Below are 21,684 nucleotides of genomic sequence, written 5' to 3' on the forward strand. Positions count from 1 at the left end.
GAGCTCGTTTTCAAGGCAGTCTTGAACCAGAGAGGATGTTACGCTTCTGGTGTCACTTTTTTGCCGCAAGATCGCTCCCATGCAGTGGGACTTCGCTGTCTACGGCCAGATGCTTGAGGAATACCTCGAATGATCAGCTCGCAGCACTCCAGTCGATGAATCATGCTTTCAAACTGCTCGAGGAGGAGCATCGAGGCTTTCCCCCAGGCAATCTTTACATCTTTACCGATGAGACGGCTAATGCGCTCTTTACGAAATACCCATGGATCAGAGCACCGCGCAGCTATCGCGGCACAGTCAGGGCCACCATGATCCCTTCTGGCAAGCTCGTTCTGGGAGTCAAGTGCGCTCTCAAGGCAGCGCACTGCGTTTTCGAGTCAGGCAGCGATGTCACATTCAACTTTGATCATCTCGGAGCCATCCGTTTCGCGAGAGCTTGATGGCAGGTTTGCCGCGATTCTCAGGGTGGCCAAGGAGGCAAGTATCGAACGTTGTTCGTGTGATGCATTGCACGAGCGAGCTAGCAGTACGTGCCTCTCGTTATACAAAGACAGGCATTTGCCGCCAACGATGCTTACGCACTGTACTGTGGGACTCGAGTCATGGCGGCAAGACGCTGCTGTCCGGCTCATGCGCGTATGCAGAAGCACTGCAATGCGCGAGTCGAGGAGAGTCGTCAAAGTCGTCTTGAGTCCGAGTCGGGGGAATCTCGAAGGTCAGTGTGTCCACGTTGAAGCTTTCCTCTTCGTCGACCACACAGCGTGCCATGCTTCACAAAACAAGATGCAAGAACTGATTGTCGCCGCGATAAGTGTAGGCGGCAAAGGGCTCGCCCACAGTAAAGCCAAGCTTCTTATACAGCTCTACGGCTGGATATAGCCGAGGCATCGTCCCTGTCTCGAGGGATAGCCTCGAGAGGCCTTGTGTGCGGGATTGCTTGGTGATGTGCTTGAGCAGAGTCGTCGCTGCTCCCTTGCGCAGATGCCTGTCCTGCGTGCGGAACGTCTTGAGCTCGCCGGTCTCGCCATCGTCTAGCAGCTTGAGCGCGCCCACACAGGCCAGATCGTGATCGAACCAGAGCGTATGGACGGTCATCTTTGGATCTAGATAAGGCGTAAAGTCGGCCACGAAGGGAAGAGGTAGCTGCATATCGCTGTGTCTGAGCTGCATTTGCTGAGCCAGAAGTGCTTTGGTCGGCTCCGAGAGGCTTCCATGCTCGACTTTGAACGTCACATCGTGCGAAGGCGGCATGGATGGAGCAAGAGTGCAGGAGCACCCAGCACGTGCCACGTGTCGCCTCGACGCTCGAATTTCTTCTCCAAGTCGCGCCTGTTGGTTTGTAGAAGCGCTCACTCCCGACGAGTGCCCAGTGTGCAAGGATGGTCGCAAAGAAGAAGGGTGAGTCCTCGTCTTCATGTCCAGCCGACCACGATCGATCCGTCGACGTCCACGAGCCGCGACGAAACATTAGAAGGGGCCTGGGCACAAGTGGTCGAACAAGGACAATGCTATGGAGCGTGGTGCCCCAGCATCATTTGCCGCTTCCTCCGCATCAAGCGAGCCTTTCCTCCATACGATATCATCCAATGCACTGAGACTGGGCGCTTTGGCCCGTCTTGTTGACATGTCTGCTGCCTTCGGATCGCAAGCTCGTTCAAAGTACCATGCCGATCTGACAACTTCGTCAGCAGCTACGGGTGGTGCCATCAAGAAGAGATCAGCCTACAACAAGTACATGAAGGTCAGTCTGACCATACCTTCGTATCATGTCTGCATCAGTGCAACCCCTCTCTGTGTGTCGGACTTGCCCCGCGCAGACCGTCATTCATTCGGGATGTGCTGTCTCTGATGCCGCTGCCGTCTGCTGCAGGGAGCCCTTGGACGCATCAAGGATGAACATCCCGACATGGCCCACAAGGAGCGCTTCACGCTGGCTGCTCAGCAATGGAAGACGTAGGTCATGCGCTATCGCTTCCCAGGTCGCAGCTGATCCTGTCCTGATGTGCAGTCATCCCGACAACCCGTGAGACAGATCAGACGGTACTCGTACTAGATATTGATGCACGTACGCAGCAAAAGCAAGGCATAAGCCCCTGCTCCTGGGAGCTCAAGTACCCCGCATGCTCAGTACCCAAACCAAAAGCTCAACGCAAGTTCATTGGACGAATCAGATGTTGCAGAATCATGCTATCGTGACGACTTTTGCTGTACTTTGGCTTGCTCGCGGAGCCGCTGTCATGACCAATGTATCTGGATACCCTCTGTCGTGCGATGCTGTCGGTGATCACGAGACAGCTTCCATCTCGTCGTCGGACAGATCTTCGTCTTTCAGTGAGCCATGTGCCGGTCCTGCAGTCGGCAGAGGGGCTGAGCGACCACCGGGTGCCTCTTGGACTGCTTTGGCGGCTGCGAGTGACTTGAAGGCAGGAGCGAGCGAGTAGAGACCTGCATAAGGCCCGCTTGCGTTCATGATGGCGACGTCTGTCATGATCTCCTTCAGCCAGGCATCGGGTTGCGCAATTCTCTCTTTCTGCAGCAGCGTGCGCGATGAGCTGCGCTGACATGCAGTGGAAGGAAGCCTACGATGTTACGCAAGGACCAGTATTCGTGAGTGGAGAAGAGGGCCATGATCTGATCCGTGACTTCTGCTCGAGGCGCGCGAGCCAGCTTCTGATCAGCCGCTGTTTTTGGCCTTGCTTTCTGCTCGATTTGGATACATCAGTCTGTCGCTCGATACGCAGGGCAAAGGTGACGGACGACCAAACTAGGCGTCATGAGCGATTGCTTCAGTCGCAGAGCACCCGAGGCCAGTCTGTTAGAGGTAGCCATGTCCTCGTTGAGTGCCTGAACGACTCGTTTGGGCTTTTCTGCCACTTCGATTCGTTTGCGGATGATGGCTCGGTAGACGTCTGACTCGAAATCAGGGCGGGCCTGACATTCGTGTGCGACGCGGCCAATGTAAGTCGGTTCGCCTGTCGCAATGACCCTATCAGCACACAGCTCAATCATGTCGAGAGGCTGGTCGACTGACGAGGACGTTTTTGATGCTGACGTCGGACAGCTCGAACGCCGTCGGTACTATTGGGCGCGACCAATGACTGTGGAGTAGACACCTTTTCCGCAAAGACGTAGGCGTTCTTGGTCGCCTTGTTCGTCATTGTGAGCTCATACTCTGCAGGTATCTCGTCCCCGCTCGCTCGTGATGACGGGCCTGCGACACCGGTCGGGAGAACGAGTGCCATCTTGGGTTCGCCATCCGGTCCTTTGCTGAGCGCGCGCACCGAGATGAGCAGTGTTCAGCGATGACGCAAGGCTGGCGTACCTGTCGGTGGAGATCCTGAGATTGCCGATGACGGCATTCTCGTCGGTGATGCTCGACCATCGATCCAGCAAGAAGTTAGGCACCTGTCACAGTACATCAATGCTGCTCTCTGCCCGCGCAGAGCCAGGGCGGACCTTGACGAGCCAGATGCTGCTTCCTTGAGAATGAGCGGGTATGCTGAAGTCCTCGCCCTCGTCATCAGGTGCATCTACTATCTCGCCTGAGTTGATCTGTGGTGTCGCCTTGCCCTTCCCCTTGAACTGTCGTTGAGGGCTCGTGTCGACTGCCTCCAGATCTTCCAGGTCTAGATCATCGTCTGCATAGCCATATGACATCTTGTCGGCCTTGGGCTGTCTGCCCGTGACTGGCTGGCGGTAGGCGTGGGATGCAGTCGTTGATCGAGTCTCGGCGCGATGCTGTCATTGCTGCTCGAGTCCGACTGTCCTGCCCCTCTCAGTAGATGGTCAGTCTGACGAGTCAGCCCTCAGGAAGGACCAGCGATTGACTCTCGAATCTAGTCCACGACCAACTACCTCGTCTCCGGTACTTCTGCAGCGAGTCTACAGAACAGGGATGACGTCGGTCACGCCAGTGAGGTGTGGTGTCTGAATTGGTCCAAGAGTGGCCTCGTCGCTAGCGGATCATGCGATGGGACCTTGAAGACATGGTCAGAGCTGTCCGCCTGACACTCAGCTCAGCGATTGACTCGCAGCGCTCTCAGGAACCCAAGTGATCCCAATGTCCCTCTACGTACTTTCGCGCCAAACCCATCTACCGAGCAAAGTCGTTCGCTTGGCATCGTCTCTGTCGATCTGGAACACTCGCCTACGTCTCCCAGCTTCCTCGTCACGAGCGCTGTCCATTCTGTCTTGAGACGTTACAATGTTAAAACAGGCGATTTGCAAGCTAGCAAATCGATACCGTCCGGTCAGTCGGCACGTGCAATGCGGGCCATTCGAGACTCATACGGTTTATCAGCGGGCGCGTGGCAGGTCTCGCTACATCCCGACATCACACTCGATCAGATGGTCACTGCCGGCACGGGCTGCAAAGTGCGCATACTTGATAGCAAGAGCGACACTTTCGGCACCGAGCTAGCAGCCACGACATGCAGGGGCAAATTCGCGATGTGCGTCAGCTATGTCAGTCATTTACCCTACAGGAAAACAAGCCCAAGCCCAGACTCATGCCGAGTATAGAGTCCTGACGGTCGGCTCATCGCCACTGCAAGTGACACCGGGCAGGTCGATTTGCTCGATGTCCAGACGATGCGCATCGTGCAGTCCTTCCCAGGCTAGTAGCTCTTCCTGTAAGAGTGTTGGCATGCTGATTTAACACCTCACACACAGCTCACGCAACAGCGATCCGTTCTCTGGCGTTCTCGCCAGATTCGAGCTTGCTTGTGACGGGCTCCGATGATCATCGCATGAGCATCATTGACCTACGGGCGAGCCAGTCGGGTGACAATGCCCGCAAGTCGCGGCAGAGTGTCGTCTCCAGCTTGGCCGGCCACGCTGGCTGGGTCACTTCGGTATCAATCAAGTCGGATGCTCGTCTTCTCGCCAGTGGTAGCGTAGACGGGTTCGTTCGAGAGCATCGCCTTCAACTTCGCTTACATTGGGGCGCAGGACGATCAAGATATGGGATCTCCATATGCCAGGCAGTGCACTGACGACGATACAAGATCAGAAGAGAGACGTCTGGGCGCTTGCTTGGCGCCCGGATCCTCCTCAGCCTGATGCTCAGGTTCAGGGCATCTCTGGCTCGCGCCTGGGTGGCGGCAATTTCGTCTCGGGTGGTGCAGACGGTGCTCTTAGATGGTACCGCAGTGCAGGCAGTTGATGAACGCCTCGATGGACAGCAGCCCCGCGTGAAGCGTGCGTGCTTCCAACAGAGCTCGGCTTTCGAATTTGTTGTACGTGCGACTTCGGACTGGCCAAGCAGAACGGAGCGCGTCGCGTTTTGTTAGCCAAGTGCGCGAGCCAACGGACGGTCGACGTAGCAGTGAGATGGCGTTTCTGCCAGTCCTACAGACTGTGCCGATCGTGACACGAGCCTTCACGGTGGTGATCGTGCTGTTGTCACTCATCCTGACCGGCTTGCGGTTATCGCTAGACGACCGTGATGTCAAGGATGTCTTCAACGGCGGTATGGACAGCACGCTCGCCTATCCCTGGATCGTCCTCGTTCCCGGTCAGGCCATCTGGAAGCCATGGACGCTCTTCATCTCCAGCTGGGTCGAAGTCAATCTGTTCGAGGTCAGCAAGAGCCTCACTCGCGCCCGTAGGATTGGCTCAACCTCGCCCTCTGCGCAGATGATCTTCTCAGTCCTCACCTTTGTCATGGCAGGCCGATACCTAGAGCGAGTTTGTCCGTGGCCAAGCATCTCAAGCGACACGGTCACTCATGGCGCAGCTACCCATTGCAGGGGGCCCGACAGAATTCCTCAAGTTCATCGTCGTCGTGACCGTGGCTTCGAATGTCATTGCGGTCGCTGTCAACATCATCGAGCACATCCTCTTCCAAGGGACGGGCTTGTTCTTGTTCGTCGTGCGGTCACAACAGCGTCCACAAGAGCAGCTGACGCGACTGTTTGCCCAGATACGGCATGTCATATCACGGCTTGATGGGCCTACAAGCTGGCTTCCTCGTCGCGTTCACCCAATTGATACCGGAGCATCAAGTCCAGCTCTTTGGTGGTCTCGTCAAACGTCGGGTCAAGGCAAGTTTGTCCACTCTGGTCGTGCGTAGTTTCAGATAGCCCAGCAGGACTTGCCAATGATCTATGTCGCCGTCTCCAACGTAGCCTGTATCATCGGCTACCAGTCGCCGTGGATCCTGATCCAATTCGGCTGGCTCGTCTCATGGTTCTATCTGCGATTCGTCAAATGGAACGAGGGCGCAGACTTCCGAGGGGATCGCTCCGATACGTTTGCCTTTGCAAACTGGTTCCCGCCTTTTGCCCAGTCAGTGCAATACCCCTTTCATAAATTGCCAATGTACTGAAGCAATCCGGCAGGAAATATGTCGCCAAACTGTCAGAGTTCGTTTTCAGTCTGGCGATACGGCTGCGACTCACAGAGCCCTGGGCGCCCAACGACGCAGAAGCAGCCGCATATGCTGGCGTACCTGGCGGTTCACGCGCAGAAGCAGAGCGAAGGAGGCAAGCCTGCAGCTTCATTCCACGCGGCAGGGTGCTGATGCTCCCGCAGGGCGATGGCGCTCAAGGCACTCGATCAGCGCATGGCGTCCAAGCCGCCAACTCGGCCCGCACCTGCAGCATCGAGCGAGCCTAACAGTGCAGGCCTGAGTGAGGTCACACATGCTTCTGCCATGCCATCAGCGCTCAGCGCGCCAAATGAGACGGTCTTTGACGCCTCACAAGCACTGGACATGAAGAAGGAGAGAGACTAGAGGCGCGACACGCTCTCGTCGCCGGGCACGATGTGACGATAATTGCAGCATGCATGTAGTCTGTCTACATTCGGATTTGACATACAACAACGCTTTCCTCTGAATGACGGATAAGATCCATCTTAGCCAGGTCCGACCTTGGGAATGTCGTAGTGCTCTGACAGGCTCTCTAGCTTGCTGTTGAAGCTGGCCACACGATCCTTGTGAGTGACCTGGGCTTGCTTTGCCACCTTGTCCGCGAGCTGAAGGGCAATGTCAGCGTGTGGGAACGGGCTAAACGGTGTACGGGCACTCACGCGCTTCCTCTGAGTCTCTTCGAACCTCAGCTCAGCAGCAGTCTTGTGCGGCGGGGCATAGCGAGCTTTCTGAGCTATCTCGCTTGTCCCTGTCCGAGGGCTCTGACTGCGCTCATTCGTCTTTCGCGCTTCGTCCTGCTCAGTCCGCGCTACCGCGCTGCCCTTTGGCAACTCGTGGAGGGAAGCGTCCGATGTCGACGAGCGCTTCTTCTTGCCGCTCTTGCCCTTGAGCTTGAGCGAGCCGCCTATGAATTCGCCCATGGCCGAAGAGGCCGAGCGTGCTGATCACCCGGGGCGTGGTGGCAAGCCAGCTCGAATCGCTTTTCCTCGCTTTTCCTTGTTCGCGACTGATTTTCGTCACCGACCATTATCACCTCTTGGCAGCACAATGCGGACATCGACCCAGTCACAGTAGTGCCCCGGGCCCTCACTAGCGCTCTCATCGGGCCAACAAAGCCTTGACGAGATCGACAGAGCCTCAGCATCGCTGTCAGCCGCGATGGGCGTCATTACTATCGAGACCGATGTCGATAGCATTTCAACGGCTCTGGCCGTACTGGGCTTCTACATCGTCATCATTGGTCTGGGCTCCTACACGCTCAAAGAGAAGCTCTACCTGTCAGATGCGCTCATCGCCATCATCGTCGGTATCATCGTCGGACCCATTGGCACAAACTGGATATCGCCTTGGATCTGGTCAGACTATGACGAAGAGCTGAGGAACAAGATCACATACGAGTTCATGCGTATCGTCATTGGCATCCAAGTCTTGTTCTGTGGCATCAGCTTGCCCGTCAGTCTGACTCCACATACTCTGAGCACTGCTCACTCGGACAAATCGTGCAGGGAAAGTACTTGCTCAAGGCATGGAAGTCACTGGCGATGATCTTGCTGCCCGTCATGACCGCGGCCTGGTTCGTGTCTTCACTCATCATCTGGGGACTCGTGCCCGGTCTCACCTTTCTCGAGGCGCTCTGCATCGGCGCCTGTCTCGCCCCAACAGATCCCGTCTTGAGTAACAGCGCTCTCAAGGTGAGCTGACACGAGTTCACACGCGCTCTCTGCTCACGCATGCACACATCTGTCAGGGCAGATTCGCTGAGAAGCACGTACCCACTCATCTGCGCAATTTCCTCGCCGCCGAGTCCGGCGCGAACGATGGTCTCGGGTTTCCCTTTATTTTTCTGGCGATAGATCTCATGAAGCGGCGTGTCGAGGGGCATACCATCGCTGAAGGTCTCCAACAATGGATAGTCGCAACATGGGTCTACCAGATCGTCATTTCCTGCCTGGCTGGCGTCATCATCGGCTGGGGCGCAAGTAAGACCTTGCAAGAAGCTCGCAAGCGGCAGTTCATAGATCACGAATCGTTCCTGTCATACGGCTTCGGTCTAGCTGTCAGCTTCTTGCTACTCAGACGAATTTTTGCTGACAATTCATGCACAGTTCTTCACGCTCGGCGTGCAGGGCCTCATGGGGTCAGATGATATCCTATGCGCGTTCATAGTCGGCAACGCTTTCACATGGTACGCAAAGCTCTTATAGCCGAATGTGCATATCGCTGACATGGCTGCAGGGATGACGTTTATCGACGAGAGACAGAGGACCACAGCTTTCAAGACTTGATCGAGTCACTCGTCAATTCGGCTGTCTTTATCTACATCGGCACAATCCTGCCATGGTCAGACTTTGGCAATATGGCCTTTCAGCTGACAGCATGGCGACTTGTCGTCGTCGCCATCCTCATCTTACTCATCAGACGACTGCCCTGGGTCTTATTGACATACCCTTGGATTCCCGACATTGTCGACGCCCGAGAGGCAGTCTTTGCGGGATTCTTCGGTCCCATGGGTGTTGGTGCCGTATATTATGCCCAAGTCGCCTTGCGAGAGCTGCCAGAGGAACGCACACATCTACGAGAAGTGATTGTGCCGACGGTATACATGGTCGTTCTGTGTTCAGTCATCGTACATGGCACCACTCTGCCCATCTCAAGCTTTGGTACGAAGGTCGTCACACGCACGCTCAGCACCTTTTCGACAAGCTCTGGCTCGGGCACTCGCGCAAACAGCGACGTCGAGAGCGGACCGCTGACGCCGACACTGAAAGATGGTCAGGAGCATACGCACGAGGTTCCCAAGAATGGCTTCTTTGGCGACGGAGATCATGATCATCGGACAGCCTCACGACCCCACGGAGCCGCAAAAGCCGGCGCAGGCAGCGGCGGAGGAGCTAGTGGCGAGGACAGGCGGGTCGCTTTCGCCGGCGACGAGGCCGGAAGCTCAGGCAGCAGCGAGACTGCAACCGGTCACGACCAAGAAGCGAAAGAGCATCCTCATTCCAAGGACATGAAGGAAGCCATCGGTCGACGTAACGACGAAGACGAGGTGTATCGCGAAGGCAAGTTTGTCGTCATCGAGTGCAAGGACGGCACAGTACGTAAAGAGCTCGCGAGCGATTATGACCGAGAGAATGCACAGTCGGGGGAGGACAGCAGCGGCCAGAGGAAGCAGTAGACTTATACATTGTTGTTGCATTACGCATTGCCGAGCTTGAGCTCAAGCCCCTCGTCGCGTTGCTGAGCCGACCCCGCGTCCGCGACTGAACAGCACTTCAAGCCAGTGCACACAGGTAGTTGCCTTACGGCGAAGCCTTGCCCGCACTTGGTCACGACACGAGTTGGCTCACACGAAGAGCCTGTGGCAGCAGCAGTGCGAGAGAGCAAGCGTTCGGGTTCATCGCTTATTTGGGGATCGACGCCCACACGCGTGCCGTAAAGTGAGCCGATCTCACCGCCATTGTGGCTAGGGCGCGACGATAGTCCGGCTCGCAAACGACAAGCAGCGAACGAAGACGCTAGCAGGCACGACTGCTGACAGTGCCGACAGGGTGTCGCTCTCCACAGCGTGCTTGTGCCGAGCAAGATGATCGCGATGCCTTTGAGAAGGATCAGCTTGGTAGCTTCCAAGCATCCTATCGAGCTCGTCGTCTTGGGCTTCATCCTCGTCACGCTCAGCTACTTCCAGGTCGTCAGGATAGTGAGGACGTCAGAGTTTCTCAGGCAGCCGGATCAAGCTACGGGCGCTCATACTGCCGTTGGGCAAGATCCCAAAAGCTGGCACGAGCGACTGATCACCTTTGAAAAGACATCTGGACAGTCCTTCTGGGCACAGGTGTCTGCATCTCCAGCGCTCAGTGATGATCAGATCGTCGTGCAAGAGGTCGTCGTCGCTCTTGATCGCGCAGGCCAGCCCACGCCGACGAGTCCAGATCAAGAGACTTTCGAGGCTTACCTTGATTCGCTAGCGAGCGTGTTGACGCACGACGTCGCCATCAATTCGAGTAGAGGTCGCACAGACAAAGCATTAGACTACGCTGCACTGTGCTATCGAGCCAATCCGAGCGACCAGACTTGCTTGACGGACAGCATCTCCTTTGCCACCGATAGAAGCGAAAGAGATTATGCCTACATACCACCTGCAAAGCAGTCCGCCAGCCTTTTCTTTGCGCTCAAGGGTGACGCGGAAGACGTGCGTCAGTGGGCTGCGGCTATCGCTGATACATCGCGCCTTGAGCCTTTGTTGGCGTCACATGCCTCTAGGCCTTCAACGGCAGACTCGCCAGCACGACCGACAGCCACAGCAGTGACGTCGAAGCCCTTTTCGCTGGCCAATAGGCCCTTAGATGTCAAGCCAGGCCTAGGCTTCACCTTCAGCTTCAGCCCCAGAGCACGGTCGCCTGAAGGTACAATGACGATGGATGAAATGCAGAGCTCGAAATGGGTCATATACGCCTTGAGAGCATTCTTCATGCGCTTTCTACACTTAGCCAGAGTAAGTGTTGCCTTTTCGTATTTAAATTCGAGCGTCTGACGCGTTTGTGCCGTATAGAAAGCAGACTCTGCTGATATTTTCGTCATGCTCATGGGCTATGTCGTCATGCACGGCACTTTCGTCAGTCTCTTTCTCAACATGCGCAAGTTGGGCAGCAAATTTTGGCTAGGCAAGTCTCTCACCCGACCTGCTCCGAAGAATCGCTCGGATCCTGACGCTCGGCCCTTTTGCGCACAGGCGCATCAGTGCTACTTTCATCCACCTTTGCTTTCTTCGTGGCTCTGTTGATCGCTCACTTGTCGAGTCTCAAGGTCAATCCAGTACTGCTGTCAGAGGCCTTGCCTTTCCTAGTCATCACTGTCGGCTTCGAGAAGCCATTTCTCCTCACAAAAGCCGTCTTCGATAATCCCGCCATTGCACCACTGGGACAGCCAGATCGTCCTGGAGGCGAGGAGAACTACTTCGTGCCAAGATCACATCGCAACCAATTCAGAGAGACGAGCTCAGGCATCGGCAGCCCAACCGGTGACCGCACTCGTAAGGTCGGCGTTCGCTGGGCCGCCCCCTGCTCTGCAAGCGATATCGTCGTTGCTGCAGTAGAAAAGACAGGCAGTGGCATCGTTCGGGATTACGTTATCGAATTCGCCGTACTCACTGTTGGCGCAATGAGCGGACTATCCGGACTCAAAGAATTCTGTCATCTCGCTGCTCTCATCCTCGTCTTTGACTGCGCCTTCCTCTTCTCGTTCTATGTCGCCATTCTCACCGTCATGGTTGAAGTACATCGCATCAAAATCATGCGCGGGCTAAAGCGTAACGATTCCTCTGCCGACCTCGCGCGCATTCTAGACGATGGCAGCACAACTTTCTATGACCCGCCAGCACCTATCAGCAACCTCACAGCTAGTCAGAAGCTTGTCAAGCTTGTCACGGGTAGCGCGCCGGGTGACAAGGCCATGCAATCCAGCCCGACAGCTCGCCTGAAGCTGCTCTTGCTGATATCGTTCCTCGTGCTCCATATCAGTAACCTGCTGACTACGCTAAGACCCAGCACAGAGTCGTTCGCGACCAGTCTAACCAGCAATGACTCGGCCAGCGCGCTCGCTACATCGCCTAGCCTCACTCCCTTCTTGTCAGCGCTTGCAGGCTCGACATCTGGCAAAGTCGTGGCAACGATCGCACCTAAGGTCCAGCTGCGTGTTTTCTTGCCTGGCACTGCAGTCGCAACCTCCAGCTCCCTGGAAGTGCTCGGTCGCCTCATGGGCACTTGGAGTCATATCGTTGGCGACCCTGTCATGAGCAAGTGGATCATCATCGCTCTGGCAGTCAGCGTGTTCCTCAATGGCTATCTGCTCAAAGGGTTCGCTGTCGGCCCAGGAGGAACAGGCGAGGGCTTTGCACCAGCTAGCGCCGGCGAGGCAGCCGCGCGCATCCTCATCGCGTCCACGCGCGCTCATGCAAACGGTAAAGAAGCCGACGGGCGCATGAAGATGAAACGCAGATGGTCTGGTGGCGTTGAAGGGCTCTCGAAGCTGCAAAACGATTGGACGCTCGCTGACGCTGCAAGGCTCGCCAAAGAAAGGCGACTCAAGATGGTGGCAGAGGAGGAAAGACGTGATGCCGCTTTCCGCAGGTTGAGTCATTCTTCACAAGACAGCAATTCGCCCCCTGCATCTCCCATCTTCGTCAGACCAAAGGCTCGGCGACCAGATCAAGGGGAGACTGGTAATGGGGTCTCGTACAAAGAATTATCAACAGAAACGCTCCGACCTTTGTCGACGCAACCCACGATCGCGGTCACGCGCAGTGATGACGCAAGCTCTGCTGATTCCGAAGCCAACTCGAACTCATCGGTCTCTGATCCCGATTCGTCAGAGACCAATTTCACGCCGGCAACGACCGTCGCTGGCGAGAGCTTGCCCGTCACGCCAATCTCGGCGTCAATCAAGCTCAACGCAAGGCCACGATCATTCGAGCAGTGCATCGACATATATGCGGCTGGCGAGGGAATCGATCTTCTGGTCGACGAGGAAGTCGTTCTGCTCGTGCAGAAGGGTCGCATTGCAGCCTATGCCCTCGAGAAGCTTCTCAAAGACAACGACAGGGCAGTGCGCATCCGCCGCGCTCTCATTTGTACGTTTGGTCCTTTGGCTGGTTTGTGTGTACTGATGGTGTATGCAACAGCTCGAGCGTCGACTACAAAGTCACTAGAGAAGAGTCTGCTGCCATTCCGTCATTACGACTACGACAGAGTCATTGGCCAGTGCTGCGAGAACGTGGTCGGCTACATGCCCGTCCCTGTCGGCATTGCAGGTCCCCTCAGAATTGACGGTCATGCACTGCCGATACCGATGGCGACAACGGAAGGCGCGCTCGTCGCTTCGACGTCCAGAGGCTGCAAAGCTCTCAATGCAGGCGGGGGAGTGACCACGGTCTTGACACAAGATGCCATGACACGTGGCCCAGCGCTCGAGTTTCCTTCGATCACGTCTTGCGCCCGGGCAAAGAAATGGATCGATTCGCAAGAAGGGTCAGACCTCATGAAGGCGGCTTTCAACTCTACCTCTCGGTTTGCCCGACTTCAAAGTCTCAAGACTGCAATGGCGGGACGTACGTTATTCGTGCGATTCGCAACGCAAACGGGCGATGCGATGGGCATGAATATGATCTCCAAAGGCACCGAGAAAGCACTTGAGATGATGATGACCGAGCACTTTCCGGAGATGATTGTCGCATCGCTCTCCGGCAACTATTGCACCGATAAGAAGCCAGCTGCTATCAATTGGATCGAAGGCCGAGGAAAGAGCGTCGTCGCGGAGGGAGTTATCCCGGGAAGCGTTGTCAAATCTATCTTGAAGACGACTGTGGCAGACATCGTCAAGCTCAACATCACTAAGAACCTCGTCGGGAGCGCAATGGCAGGCTCGATTGGAGGGAACAATGCCCACAGCAGCAACATCTTAACGGCAATCTTTTTGGCAACCGGTCAGGATCCTGCGCAGAACGTCGAAAGTGCAAACTGTATGACGCTCATGGAAGCGGTCAACGGTGGCCAGGATCTGCTCATCACATGTACCATGCCCAGTATAGAGGTCGGCACAGTCGGAGGAGGAACGACGCTGCCGCCGCAGAGCGCAATGCTAGAAATGCTAGGCGTAAAAGGTCCGCATGCGACTGCGCCAGGCGATAATGCGCGACGACTGGCTCGCATCATCTGCGCTGCCGTCATGGCGGGCGAGCTGTCCTTGATGAGCGCTCTTGCAGCCGGGCATCTGGTGAAGGTAAGACTTCCTCGTCTTTTTGCAAGTGAGACTCATGTCCGTTGCACAGTCACACATGCAGCACAATCGCGCGCCTGCAGCTGCCCCTACTACGACGGACATCACCGGTCATACCTATCTGACGCCCCTGCCGACTAGGCCGAATACGCCTGGGCCATCGAGCCTCGCATTGAACCGGTTGGGTATGATAGGGCCTCTGACGCAAGCCACACCCTCGCTCTCGCCCGCGACATCCTCAACGCCTACGCATCGCTAGTATACCGGTAGTCAGGCTCATGCTCGTGCTCGATGCAGCGCTCGACGCAAAGAGGGCTCTTACCCGAGCAAGAAGCTGCTAATTCGATACCCCCTGTCAGTCCGTGTACGAAACTTTCGCAAACCTGTCATCAGCCCAACGCACTCTCGCAACTTGCAGTAAAAGCGCTCAACAGAGCTATCACGTCTGACTCTTGTACTGCCGCGCGGATCGAATGCAAATGCTCATTCCCGCCACTGATGAGCTTTAAATCTCGTTGAGTTGTGATGACGCGCGTGCGATAAGCTCAGTGTATGAGATTTGGCAGCCTCACAAGATCCTCTAGGCCAGCTTTCCGAGGACCTCTCTTGCAAAGATCGATCGCAATGTCGTCTGTCCTGCAAGCGACGACAGTGTCTGTCGAAGCAGCTACCAACTACGCTCGATCGAAAGTGCAAGGCGAGCGCAAGCCAGATGAGCGAGTACTCACGCTCGATTCGATCAATCACAACGTCAAGACGGCAGAGTATGCTGTGAGAGGTGCAATCGCTCTACGAGCAGAGGAGCTGCGGGTCAAGACGCAGAAGGGCGACACGAAAGACCTCAACTTCAAGGAAGTCGTGAGCTGCAACATCGGTAACCCTCAGCAGCTGGGACAGACACCGATCACCTTCTTCCGACAGGTAGACTGTCTGTTGATGTCATGCCTACACTGGCTCATGCGCTCATAGGTCGCTGCACTGTGCGAGTGTCCCGACTTGCTCGATAACCCGCTGGCGCCAAAGCTGTTCGCTCAAGATGCTATCGATCGAGCACGCGAGTATATCAAAGCCATCGGAAGTGTCGGAGCCTACTCTCACTCGAAAGGTGTGCCTCTGATCAGACAATACGTTGCCGACTTCCTCGAAGGCAAGAGCATCTTGTCGTGCGTTTGTGGCCACCCAAACTAACGCGGCTTTTGGTAGAGCGAGATGGTCACAAGGCAGACCCAGAGAAGATCTATCTCACTGCTGGTGCATCGGCAGGCGTGTCGAATATCATGCAGCTCATGATCGCCTCGCCAAACGATGGCGTGATGATCCCCATTCCTCAATATCCCCTCTACACGGCCGCGCTTGCACTGAACAATGCGCAACCGATAAGGTACTATCTGCAAGAGGAGAAGCAATGGTCTCCCGATGTGGAAGGACTCAAGCAGGTCATCAGTGAGGCTCGCGCTTCTGGTATCCTCCCAAAAGCAATCTGCGTCATATCGCCCGGCAATCCTGTCGGCAATGTCCTCTCGCAAGAGGCAATCGCAGACATCCTCAAGTTCGCCTACAACGAGCGACTTGTCGTGCTTGCCGATGAGGTTTACCAGACCAATATCTACCACCCGTCCCAGAAGCCATTCGTGTCGTTCCGCAAAGTATTGCGATCCTTGGGCGAGCCATACAGCTCCTCTGTTGAACTCGTCTCCTTCCACTCAATCTCAAAAGGCCAAGTCGGCGAGTGCGGTCGAAGGGGAGGCTATTTCGAGATCGAGAACTTCGATCCCAAAGTCGAGGAGCAAATCTACAAGCTCGCAAGCATCCAGCTCTGCCCTCCGCTGCAAGGTCAGATTGCAATGGGCAATCTGATCAGGCCACCTCGCAAGGGCGATGTGTCTTACGATGAGTACACCAAGGAAGTCGACGACATCCAAAAGACGCTTGCCAAGCGCAGTGACGTGCTTCACAAAGCCTTTAGCGAGCTAGAAGGCGTCGATTGTCAGCCAGCAGAGGTACGCTCTGTCTCCTCCCTCGGGCCTCTCGCGCTGACAGTGTCCGAACAGGGCGCGCTCTATCTATTCCCCCAGCTAAAGCTGCCAGCCAAAGCGCAGAAGGCAGCTTCGGAGCAAGGCAAGAGCGTCGATGCAATGTACTGCATGGACTTGCTCAACGAAACCGGCATCTGTGTCGTCGCCGGCTCCGGATTCGGACAGGAAGCCAACACATTTCACTTTCGCACGACTGTCCTTGCGCCCGGCACGGAAGATTTTGTGCAGAGACTCAAGGAGTTCCACAACGACTTTTTGCACAAGTACTCTGACTGAACTCATCATGCTGGCCGCTATCCCTGACTAGACGTGTTGTAGCACATTCGAGCAGTCTATCCGGAGCTCTGGCGCGAACACCCCGCGTCGCGATATCGCGCGGAAGTCGAGACGCGGCTTGTGCATGCAATTGCGTACTTTGCTCGTTGGCTTGGGCAACGGAGACAAGCAGTACACTGCAACACGTCACTCCGTGAGCTCTCCCTCAACAGCGCGTCATCGCAGCTGAGCGAATCGGCGGGCTATTTAGCTCGGTCGATATGCGCTCCACGAGCTTCGAGCAATGCTCGACATGCCAGCTATGCGCTATGACAGAACCCTAGGCGGCACACACTCGTCGCTTATGATCGGCGGACGTCAGCTCACGCTCTACGAAGCTCGCTCGTTCATGAATGTCTGCGGCCCATCGATAGCCAAGGCCGTCAAGCGGTTCGAGCCAGACCACCTCATTGTCATGCATGACGATCTTGACGTCGCTCCCGGCATGCTTAAATACAGCAAAGCGGGCGGCACGCGTGGCCATAATGGACTGCGCAGTCTCGACGCAACTCTCAAATCCCCCAGAAGGGAACTTATCCGGTTGGGCATTGGCAGGCCGAGCTCAGGCAGCGTTGCAGACTACGTACTCAGCTCGCTCGGTCATACGGAAGCAGGCGATTTCGCATACGACGCCGTCACGCGTCAGCCTGGGGCAGCGCTCGAGCAGCTATGGCAAGTCATCCAAGACGCGATGGCGAGCGCAAGCGCACAAAAAGAGGCGCATGCAAAGTGATTACAAGCAACAGTAGCCGGTCTACATGGAGGCCGAACGGTCATTTTATCACCATTCGCCGAGACTGTAGAGCTCGAGCAAGGCGTCACCGTAGGCCTTGCGCTTGTCAGGCAAAGCGGTGGTCGTGTCTGCCGTCGCAGGATCCAAGCCGCAGGTGAGCGCTAGGAGCGCTTTCAGCGAGTCTACATCGTAGGGTATTGTTTTGCTAGAGCGCAAGCGTGCCACAAAGAGCTGGACTGCTGTGTCAGCAAGAGCCAAGGCATCGGATATGAGCGACGTACTTCTGCGCTGTTTGCGACATCAGAGGTTGCAGTCGTGTTCAGCATTTGCCAGAAAGCCCTGCTCGAGTCGAAATTGACGTCCAACGGCCTGTCGCCGAGGTTTTTTAGATTCTGCTGAAGAGCGAGGATGTTACGCATGATCTTGGCGAGACCGTGCGAATTGATGGACCGTACATAGCGCACATTGTACACAAGTACGCTGTCGATGTACAGCGGCAGGCCGTCCATGAGGTAGGATCGCTCAGCAGGGGCTAGCGCGGAGCGTAAAGCATCATCGAATTGAGTCAATTCGCTGTTCAGCTCTATGATATCGAGATCAGGCTCGAAACTGGCACTGTCGAGTTGATAGTTGCCTTCCCTCGCAGATCTGTCAAGAAAGCAAAGGCATCGAACGCGCAGCTCTGTGCGAAGCGCTGCTAGAATATATTCAGAAGACTTGCGATAGGTCTTGAGCAAAGCATCGAAGCGCGTCGCATAATCTTTGCTGAAGGGCAAAGCATTGCTTGTGTCTGACTCAGGACCACTTTTGTCGCCCTGCATTGATTTGATCTGCTCGCGAAACCAATCCTATTGCACCCTGTTAAGCACGTTCGTGACCCTGACAGCTAAGCACACACCAAAGATGCGTAAAGCGTGCTCATGCTCTTGGCCTTCTTGACGGGTACATAGTCAAGCTGATCGCCTGTGGACGTTCCTTTGTACTGCAAGTGAAGTCGAAGCTCTTCTTGTAGCAATTGCGATTTCTGCGCGTCATCGCCAGCAGTAGTGCGTAGGCGATTGATGACCGTGGCCAGAGCGTCTTTAGATGTCCACATGGCAGACGTCTTCAGCTTGCTTGGTCCCCGTGCGATGAGCGAGTCTGATGAGACAGTTTCTGTCGGACTCGTCAAAGATGCAAGGATATGCTTGTGTAGTACGTACCTTTGAAGCGAGCCTCGCAGCATTGGTAGTACTGGACGATGACACTGATGATGAGATCGCTGTAGCGATCGCGGTGAAACGGCGTGTTGCGCAACATCGCGCACAAATTGGAGATGAGGCCCACCACACTGATCACAGACTGTGCATGGCTTCAGTAAGCATGCAGGCAGCGATCCTCGTCTGACATACCTTGTAAATGGGGATCTCAGAAACGCCGAATGCATCTTGGAAAGCATCTGATCCATTGACGGCATGGTTGAAGACAGCCAGAACTTTCTCTTCGAGCTGCGGCAAGAATGTTTTCTCGACAAAATCATCCAAGAAGCCTCCAAACTCGGTCGCACCAACTTCGCGAGACGTGCCGCTAAGCTCTCGAGCATCTGGGAGCACTTCCCGAATGCGATCGAGGAACGCAAGCGTGGGGCCGAAGAGAATGCTGACATTGAACGCATCCGGCCTGAGCAAAATACGATGCGTTTCGCCAATGCGCTTGAACCCATATCGCTCGTCGCCGGCGCTAGTGACCGCTGTACTTGTCGCTTCGTTGAGCGAGGTCACTAGGCCAGGCACAGAAGCGCGTAAAGCCCGCATGAGCGAGTCTTCGTGCGCTTTGAGTTCTTTGGCGCGTTCCTTGCCATCGCTATCTTTCGATCGGTACAGCGGTTTACTTGCGTTGCGAGCATATCTGCCTGCCCGAAGTATTTCGTTGATCGTCTGCATCGGAAATCGAGACGAGACGGTTGCCTGTTCATCGCCAGTCAGGTAGTCATTCAAAAGTGCCCTGACTTCCGTCTGAACAGGCTTCCACACGTCCAGTAACGCTTGTAGGAGCCCATCGCGCACGCCATTGCTACTGTTGAGCCCGCGACGCTGATTGATCCGAAGGCAGACCTCGTATGCCACTCGGAAGCCCTGTACGGCGGCGTCCAGCTTCGAGTATAGTGTCCAGAAAAGGTCGCGCAGCGTTTCGGCGTTTGCTTCGGCCGCTATACCGTCGGCTGCTCCCAGGCGAAGCAGCGATGTCCGCAAACGCGCCTGTGACTTTGGCAAGGTCGTCGATTTAGCATCATTTATGGCGATATAGAGACCGGAGCTTGGGCGGCCCGCTTGACCGGCTGCAGGTGCAGGTGTAGTCCGCTCTCCAACTTCATCAATAGTCGCATCCACAAGACTGTAGATTTCTTGTGGAGTGCGCTGACAGACAGCATCGATCGCATTGCTGAGCTTGCCCAAACTGTTGGCACTTTCCAGCAGCATCTCGATGTAGGCGAAGGAGTCTGTCTCGGGGTTCGCGCGTTGATTATCGCGCTCGTGTGGCGAACTTGGCTCGGCTGAGGTTGCTTCTTCGAGATCTGCGCCCGCTTCCAAGACAGGGTCATACGAGGTCTGCATAGACAGTGTGCGTAGGTAGACTCGCAGACTCGGCGTACTGCCCGGCACGTTGGTCTTGTCGACTAGATCGCGGGTGTCTGAGCCGTCTATAGGTGGCAAAGCTGTTTGGCCTCTTTGGTAGATTCTCCAACGCGATTCGCAATAGAAGGACTTGAGATAAAGATGGGCGTGCAGCTCATCGACCAGGATCTCGAGTAAAGCCTGAACACACAAATCGCTTCAGAGAGGTATACAGCCATCAGAGGGCCCTTACTGTCTCTTGCGCGATGAGATAGGCGCGCAAATCTGCGATAGCGCCAATCTCCGCCAGCTCAGGCTTGTTGATCAGTCTGAGCGAGCGAACGAGCAGGACAGATGCAGCCAGGAAGCGCTTCTCCGACATCAGCGTCTCCAATTTGTCTGGAACCGCTTTGATCTGATCACTGCTCGTTATGTGGTAAGCCCAATGCGAGCACGGTGTGAGCCGGTCGCATACATCGAGTCAAGAATACGTTCCATCTCTGCAAGCTCTGTCCGCCTGCTTTCCAGAGCAGCGAGCTCCGTTCGGCGCGACCCCAGCGCTTCTTTGACGGCACGCAGCGTCGAACGCAGACCGCCAACTTCACGTTGCGCCGAGTTGAGACCAGAGGACATACCGTTGTACGCCGTCACAGAGGCATCAAGTGCTCGGTAGTGCTTCTGTATATGCTGCTTCGTCGCATTGGCCACATCATTTTGTAGCTCTGCGAACGCATCCAATCGCATTCTTCGGCCTTGCGTTGAGTCATCTATGAGTTCCAGCGCGAGGGTGACAGGATCGAAGGCGTCTGTCTGATCATTGGGCAGTAGGACTGGCCAGTCGTTGTGTATCCTGTGCATGACACGCTCGATGTCCGCGAAGGCCGGATCTGCTCTCAGAGCGCGATCGGGCGGCTGCGCTTGTGCATCTGTGCCGCGCCGCGGTCGCGCTGCCTTTCTCGCGGTGACATTGGCCCGCACACTATCATATCCAGTCGCTACAGCCTGCTCCTTGGCTCTGTTCCGTTGTCCGGCCGCCGAAAAGGCGGACAGCACGTCCTGAACCGACTTTTGATTCTGCGAAGCGGTCCTCGTAGGCACTTGAGGTGGGCGTGGCTGGCGTGCATTTGACCGCGATCGCGATAGCTCAATGCTGGCTGATATATCTCCTGCCTGCTGTTGCAATGTCGTCCTAGCGAACGAAGGCTCGGCCGAGCCAGTCGATGAGGCAGAGGAAGCAGAATCGCCCGAACCTCTTCGTCGGCGCGGTACTGCAAGCGCGCCATTGCCTCTCGTTTGGGCTGATGGCTGCAACTGTGGCACAGGCTGATCGTAGCCGAGCGCAGCTGCCAGTGCTCTGCTCTTGCCCGTCACTCGACTGCGGGCGTCGTTGGCAAGCAGACCATTCCTGCCTGCCGGTGGTCTCTCGCTAAGTCCCTCTCGCGAGTAATCGCCACGTCGGTCCTGCGAATGAGCGTACGCGCCGTCCGCACCATTCACTGGAGAAAGAGAGTAGCCGTCAAAGTCTGCAAATCCGCTGGCTTGTTGGAATGAAGCGGCTGGAGGTGACCTAGCCGAAGGACTCTTTGGCTTTGGTCTTAGAGGGGCGACCGCAGGCGGATTCGGCCGATTCAAGTCGGCGGCATAGCTTTCGACCGTCCGCCTGTCTGATCGCTGCGGCCTTGCCGGCTGCATCTTCACTTGATGCGAGATCAAAGCCGTCGCATCTGACCGCGCGGCATGGCTACGCGTGCTGCTTGTGATGTCAAGCGTGTCAACTCTTTTGAGAAATCGAGTAAGTACCCGCGTTATCGCGCGTCGTCAGGTCGGATTCACATTCTACCGATGCATCAAGTCAGACGAGGC

General features: G+C 56.0%; 10 protein-coding genes across 10 annotated transcripts; 6 read left to right on the plus strand and 4 right to left on the minus strand.

Moving 5' to 3' along the window:
- Nucleotides 1-465: 465 nt before the first annotated feature.
- L969DRAFT_83857 (uncharacterized protein) lies at nucleotides 466-1,295 on the minus strand. The gene has a single exon (XM_014715161.1). The coding sequence runs from the start codon at nucleotides 1,249-1,251 to the stop codon at nucleotides 772-774; it is 480 nt and encodes a 159-aa protein (XP_014570647.1). The 5' UTR covers nucleotides 1,252-1,295; the 3' UTR covers nucleotides 466-771.
- A 329-nt stretch (nucleotides 1,296-1,624) lies between these two features.
- Nucleotides 1,625-2,027, plus strand: L969DRAFT_14208 (uncharacterized protein; the record flags this gene model as incomplete). Its single annotated transcript, XM_014714873.1, has 3 exons — nucleotides 1,625-1,741; nucleotides 1,871-1,953; nucleotides 2,009-2,027. 3 exons carry the CDS (start codon nucleotides 1,625-1,627, stop codon nucleotides 2,025-2,027), a joined length of 219 nt encoding a protein of 72 aa, XP_014570359.1.
- A 117-nt stretch (nucleotides 2,028-2,144) lies between these two features.
- Nucleotides 2,145-4,102, minus strand: L969DRAFT_100540 (uncharacterized protein; the record flags this gene model as incomplete). Its single annotated transcript, XM_014715162.1, has 7 exons — nucleotides 3,457-4,102; nucleotides 3,323-3,405; nucleotides 3,032-3,267; nucleotides 2,758-2,972; nucleotides 2,584-2,700; nucleotides 2,289-2,530; nucleotides 2,145-2,250 (listed from the first exon to the last, which is right to left on the minus strand). The coding sequence occupies exons 1-7, from the start codon at nucleotides 3,655-3,657 to the stop codon at nucleotides 2,145-2,147; spliced, it is 1,200 nt and encodes a 399-aa protein (XP_014570648.1). The 5' UTR covers nucleotides 3,658-4,102.
- L969DRAFT_83860 (uncharacterized protein) lies at nucleotides 3,740-5,304 on the plus strand. Its single transcript, XM_014715163.1, has 7 exons — nucleotides 3,740-3,785; nucleotides 3,841-3,989; nucleotides 4,044-4,249; nucleotides 4,301-4,464; nucleotides 4,522-4,615; nucleotides 4,672-4,903; nucleotides 4,951-5,304. The coding sequence occupies exons 1-7, from the start codon at nucleotides 3,783-3,785 to the stop codon at nucleotides 5,162-5,164; spliced, it is 1,062 nt and encodes a 353-aa protein (XP_014570649.1). The 5' UTR covers nucleotides 3,740-3,782; the 3' UTR covers nucleotides 5,165-5,304.
- A 5-nt stretch (nucleotides 5,305-5,309) lies between these two features.
- On the plus strand, nucleotides 5,310-7,062 carry L969DRAFT_100541 (uncharacterized protein). The gene is made up of 7 exons (XM_014715164.1): nucleotides 5,310-5,580; nucleotides 5,638-5,692; nucleotides 5,751-5,865; nucleotides 5,924-6,044; nucleotides 6,092-6,288; nucleotides 6,342-6,485; nucleotides 6,535-7,062. The coding sequence occupies exons 1-7, from the start codon at nucleotides 5,332-5,334 to the stop codon at nucleotides 6,734-6,736; spliced, it is 1,083 nt and encodes a 360-aa protein (XP_014570650.1). The 5' UTR covers nucleotides 5,310-5,331; the 3' UTR covers nucleotides 6,737-7,062.
- L969DRAFT_68660 (uncharacterized protein) lies at nucleotides 6,859-7,293 on the minus strand (the record flags this gene model as incomplete). The annotated part of the gene is made up of 2 exons (XM_014715165.1): nucleotides 6,859-6,978; nucleotides 7,033-7,293. 2 exons carry the CDS (start codon nucleotides 7,291-7,293, stop codon nucleotides 6,859-6,861), a joined length of 381 nt encoding a protein of 126 aa, XP_014570651.1.
- Nucleotides 7,294-7,531: 238 nt separating this feature from the next.
- On the plus strand, nucleotides 7,532-14,402 carry L969DRAFT_91475 (uncharacterized protein; the record flags this gene model as incomplete). The annotated part of the gene is made up of 10 exons (XM_014715166.1): nucleotides 7,532-7,825; nucleotides 7,879-8,064; nucleotides 8,121-8,429; nucleotides 8,479-8,558; nucleotides 8,609-9,544; nucleotides 9,938-10,865; nucleotides 10,923-11,034; nucleotides 11,103-12,998; nucleotides 13,050-14,146; nucleotides 14,196-14,402. The coding sequence occupies 10 exons, from the start codon at nucleotides 7,532-7,534 to the stop codon at nucleotides 14,400-14,402; spliced, it is 6,045 nt and encodes a 2,014-aa protein (XP_014570652.1).
- Nucleotides 14,403-14,434: 32 nt separating this feature from the next.
- L969DRAFT_91476 (uncharacterized protein) lies at nucleotides 14,435-16,455 on the plus strand (the record flags this gene model as incomplete). The annotated part of the gene is made up of 5 exons (XM_014715167.1): nucleotides 14,435-14,586; nucleotides 14,728-15,064; nucleotides 15,113-15,290; nucleotides 15,347-16,143; nucleotides 16,195-16,455. The coding sequence occupies 5 exons, from the start codon at nucleotides 14,435-14,437 to the stop codon at nucleotides 16,453-16,455; spliced, it is 1,725 nt and encodes a 574-aa protein (XP_014570653.1).
- An 81-nt stretch (nucleotides 16,456-16,536) lies between these two features.
- L969DRAFT_83865 (uncharacterized protein) lies at nucleotides 16,537-17,574 on the plus strand. Its single transcript, XM_014715168.1, has 2 exons — nucleotides 16,537-16,648; nucleotides 16,706-17,574. The coding sequence occupies exon 2, from the start codon at nucleotides 16,739-16,741 to the stop codon at nucleotides 17,225-17,227; it is 489 nt and encodes a 162-aa protein (XP_014570654.1). The 5' UTR covers nucleotides 16,537-16,648; nucleotides 16,706-16,738; the 3' UTR covers nucleotides 17,228-17,574.
- Nucleotides 17,276-21,513, minus strand: L969DRAFT_42229 (uncharacterized protein; the record flags this gene model as incomplete). The annotated part of the gene is made up of 7 exons (XM_014715169.1): nucleotides 17,276-17,458; nucleotides 17,509-18,075; nucleotides 18,126-18,382; nucleotides 18,430-18,568; nucleotides 18,619-20,022; nucleotides 20,075-20,243; nucleotides 20,297-21,513. 7 exons carry the CDS (start codon nucleotides 21,511-21,513, stop codon nucleotides 17,276-17,278), a joined length of 3,936 nt encoding a protein of 1,311 aa, XP_014570655.1.
- Between the last annotated feature and the right edge of the window lie 171 nt (nucleotides 21,514-21,684).

The sequence above is a fragment of the Mixia osmundae genome (assembly GCF_000708205.1).
Source record: "Mixia osmundae IAM 14324 unplaced genomic scaffold scaffold_1, whole genome shotgun sequence".
In the NCBI taxonomy this organism is placed as follows: Eukaryota; Fungi; Basidiomycota; class Mixiomycetes; order Mixiales; family Mixiaceae; genus Mixia; species Mixia osmundae.

What these genes read in the sequence shown, in the direction of transcription:
- L969DRAFT_83857 (XM_014715161.1), bottom strand. Translation starts at nt 1,251, where the DNA reads ATGCCGCCTTCGCACGATGTGACGTTCAAAGTCGAGCATGGAAGCCTC.
- L969DRAFT_83860 (XM_014715163.1), top strand. An exon ending in TAGCAAATCGATACCGTCCG is followed by an intron (nt 4,250 to 4,300) that starts GTCAGTCGGCAC and finishes ACGGTTTATCAG; the next exon opens with CGGGCGCGTGGCAGGTCTCG. An exon ending in TCGCGATGTGCGTCAGCTAT is followed by an intron (nt 4,465 to 4,521) that starts GTCAGTCATTTA and finishes TGCCGAGTATAG; the next exon opens with AGTCCTGACGGTCGGCTCAT.
- L969DRAFT_100541 (XM_014715164.1), top strand. Translation starts at nt 5,332, where the DNA reads ATGGCGTTTCTGCCAGTCCTACAGACTGTGCCGATCGTGACACGAGCC. An exon ending in TCGAAGTCAATCTGTTCGAG is followed by an intron (nt 5,581 to 5,637) that starts GTCAGCAAGAGC and finishes CCCTCTGCGCAG; the next exon opens with ATGATCTTCTCAGTCCTCAC. An exon ending in TGGTTCCCGCCTTTTGCCCA is followed by an intron (nt 6,289 to 6,341) that starts GTCAGTGCAATA and finishes GCAATCCGGCAG; the next exon opens with GAAATATGTCGCCAAACTGT.
- L969DRAFT_83865 (XM_014715168.1), top strand. Translation starts at nt 16,739, where the DNA reads ATGCTCGACATGCCAGCTATGCGCTATGACAGAACCCTAGGCGGCACA.